This window comes from Amblyomma americanum, chromosome 2, assembly GCF_052857255.1.
Source record: "Amblyomma americanum isolate KBUSLIRL-KWMA chromosome 2, ASM5285725v1, whole genome shotgun sequence".
Classification (NCBI taxonomy): Eukaryota; Metazoa; Arthropoda; class Arachnida; order Ixodida; family Ixodidae; genus Amblyomma; species Amblyomma americanum.
In genome coordinates this window covers 72652085-72655639 of record NC_135498.1, presented here as the reverse complement: position 1 = coordinate 72655639, position 3555 = coordinate 72652085, and the positions used below count along the sequence as shown (strand labels likewise).

General features: G+C 45.3%; 1 protein-coding gene across 1 annotated transcript; it reads right to left on the bottom strand.

Moving 5' to 3' along the window:
* Positions 1-266: 266 nt before the first annotated feature.
* Positions 267-2678, bottom strand: LOC144121399 (uncharacterized). The gene is made up of 3 exons (XM_077654594.1): positions 2616-2678; positions 548-1088; positions 267-376 (listed from the first exon to the last, which is right to left on the bottom strand). Coding segments are annotated over exons 1-3 (546 nt in total). The 5' UTR covers positions 2619-2678; the 3' UTR covers positions 267-374.
* Positions 2679-3555: the final 877 nt, after the last annotated feature.

Genomic DNA, 3555 nt, shown 5'->3' with positions numbered 1-3555 from the left:
ATATAAGTAGACAAAGTTACTCTTATCTCATTGTATTCAGTAAGAGGGTTTCCTGAATTGCATCTAATGGTCAAGCTTCAATATGTAGAAGTCAAACAAAACCTGTTTCCACTAAATGCTGTGAAATGCAGACACAGTGTTCACTGTTTTAATGGTACAGTATATGTGGCCATACATTTTTCTTTTCCTTCAACTCTGTGCTTCGAACTAACAATAAAGCGTTCCGAAGAAAAATGGCCATGAAAGCAAATATAGCCAATTACGCTTTTTTATTTCTGCGCACGCTGCATGTCGTCGTGAACACACAAAAAACGGCAGAAACTTGTAATTTGGACTACGATGATGGCAGGGATGAGACTGGGTACAGTGGCAGTTTCTGAAATAGATAATAATCTGAGTGAGCACAATAATAGAAAATTACGTGCAATCAAAGCATATTCAGTACAATATGTCATTTAATCACTTATAAAAATTTCCACCTTTTTCTGGGAAGTCTACCTCCAACCAGGGAACAGATAAAAGAAAACAAGCTGGATTTTGCACTTACATTTCTTGCGGAGGAGAGCACCGTAGTGGAATGGAGTGCCAAGACCGTAGCCGTAGTTCAGGCCGTAGCCGAGGAGACCGTGGCCGAAACCGTAGTGGCCGACACCGTAGCCGAGGGTGCTAACACCGTAGCCGTAGACCGGTGCGGCGTGGTAGGCAGCGAGAGCTGGGGCAGCATGGGCAACGGTAGCCACAGCAGGGGCATGGTGGACGGTGGTGGTGGCAACAGCTGGGGCAGCGTGGACGGCGGCGACAGCTGGAGCGGCAGCGTAGGTGGCGACTGGAGCAGTGTGGGCGACGGTGGCGATAGCTGGGGCAGCGGCGTAGGTGGCCACAGCTGGAGCGACATGGGCAACGGTGGCGACTGGGGCAGCGTGGGCAACGGTGGCAACAGCTGGGGCAGCGTGGACGGCAGCGACAGCTGGAGCGGCGGCGTAAGTGGACACAGCGGGGACGGCAGCCAGGCCAACTCCGTAGCCGGCAGTGCCGACGAAGCCAGCGAAGGCGCTGGTGGCAAGAGCCAGGACGATGCAGGCGCGGATCTGGAAAGTAAGGTATATCCTATAAGTAAAACTAGTGTAGGCTTGGATAATTCGTAATCACCTTGTAGATTTTAGCACTCTATCATTTTAATGTAACTTTCAAGTTATCTACTACTATCGTTCCCAAAAAGCGCGGTGTAACACAAGTTATCTCTCACTATCTTGTCTATTGCGAAAGGTACAGCATTTTCTTTCTACTCTCGATGAAGATATGTGCGTTGTTGTCAAACAGCCAGTGACGTTCATTACATGATGCTGCACTGAAAGGTAAAAAATTTCCAGCAGGCACTTGCATACAGTTGGGAAGCTCAGACTCATTACACTTGCTTTCCTCCGCATCTCCTCCACTAGCCATAGCAGTCCGCGGCAGTTAATCTATTTCATTAATCCTGTCAGTATCCTATCGGTTTTATTCCGTTCACGAACTTAAGATACTGAGCACCACATAAGGCATGATACGGTAGAAAGAAACAATATTTTTGATGCATGTATACTTGAACACATTATTCAAAAACAGAGTAGTTTGGTCAGCAAGATTTAAGATTTTGTTAATTGATTCGCAAGTGCATGCCCTTATTTTTTTCTCTGAAAGCCATGGGAAGTAAAAGCTCTGAGGCCAAAGTCGAAGTACGTTGGCTTCGTGATTAAGCAGCCGTCCTATTAGATGCGAGTTGCATGGTAGAAGAGAAGAGTGAAAGTGGGCGTTCAAAGCTCGAACTCAAGTAAGGGAAGAGAACGAAGCCTTTGTACGTTTACCAAAGTTTCTGCAAGTCGACTCAAGTTTCTGCAAGTCGACTCATCAGCGTCTTGGCCAAGGCCGTAGTTTAGAGTTCAAAATAAAATGAGGCACTCAGAATAATCATTTCAAGCTGTGAGTTTCCACCCGGCGTTTCTTTCTATTGCTTACAGAAACTAAATTAAGAAAATTCTCAAAATCACAGACAATAACATGACCATGCCAGGCCATTTTAGCCGGCTCTTTCCACTGTGCGCACGGTTGGCGGCTCACATTCTGGATTAATGTTTTACTGAATGACGAGATATATTGACGGCGCTTCACAGGAACTACTTGAATGTTTCGACCGCTTTTGGTGGATCTCAGAGAGCCGAAATATGTCACGACAAATCTAGCCCCGATGTAGTTTTTGAACACTAATGTGACGAAGCGCGGGTTTCATAACTGTTTTCAGAACGACCTGCACAATTTCTGCGCAAGGAAACAAATAATTCATTTTAACCGCTGTAAACTGGACTTCTAGACGTCAATTCACTTCTACTGCATGTACAGATCCTAGTGCTAACAATTTATGTTCATATATTTCTGACATACACAGATTATGATGCTTCTGTAGATGATAGTCAACTTCGACCATTTTCTATTCCGTGCCAGATGTAGGGCAGAAGCACAGTCTTTGTCAACGTGCGAAGCTTATGTGCACGAAAAAGCACGCGAATTGACAGTCATGCTAGTTGCTTTGGAAAGGGCAATGAAACAGTGGCATTAAAGAAAAAGTGGTCAGAGCTTACCATGTTTACTCTATAGCTGTTGTTGTTTCAACTGCTGGTTTCTGCGGAGGTTCGGGCGGCTTTTATACTGAGCCACCGGCGACCGAATTTATGCGTGCGACGTTGGCTGTTGGTGAGGAGGTGTGCTGCGTAAGGATAAGAAAGGCAGGAAAGCAGGTTGAAAGAACAGTGCAGAAGAATAGATAGTACGCGTGCCGAAGGTTAATGAAGCTCCACCCAGCAAACATGCAAGGTTGGTTTCTGTTATTTTTTTTCATCATTGTACTCTGTTGCTCGGGGACATTTGGACGATTCCAAAAGCGATTTCATCGGAAGACAGCATAAGAGTTTTGGGCTTGCGCTACAGGTTGTTGCACAGAATTTTTAACAAGTAGATCTCTGAGAAGAGGCCTTCAGGGAAAGCCGAAAATGCAGGTCACGAGGAGGAGCAGGCGATGATTTGTCTTCATTCATCTTTTCATTTTTTGCTTTACCATTAGCCTGAGAGGTTAATGAAGTATGAAGCCTTATAAATGGCACCATTGAATGCACCCTCCTGCATTTCTACCGTAACGTGTAAGGATGTGGTTTATTATCAATATCATAAATTGCGCCTTGGTGAATATCGGGGTAGTTGTTGACTAGCAGCCCATGAGGTGCTATTTCTCATCACTCTGGTATTGACGTGATCTTTTGCCAAACAACGCTCACCGGAAACCTGGCCTTCGACGGATGTTCTATTAAAATAGGCAGCGCAAATCCACTAGTTACAAAAACGCTCGTTGATGCACCAACGAAGTTGTGCTTCTAGTTTGTGTAACCAATACCGCGTTTACGAATGGAGGCAATGGTCATTGTAAATGAAGAAGACAGGTGATTTTTGCTTTTTACTATGTGGACTATTGGAGAGTGCCTATGAGTTGTCGCATGCAGTTCTCTACAATTCGAGCTTCCTCGGTGG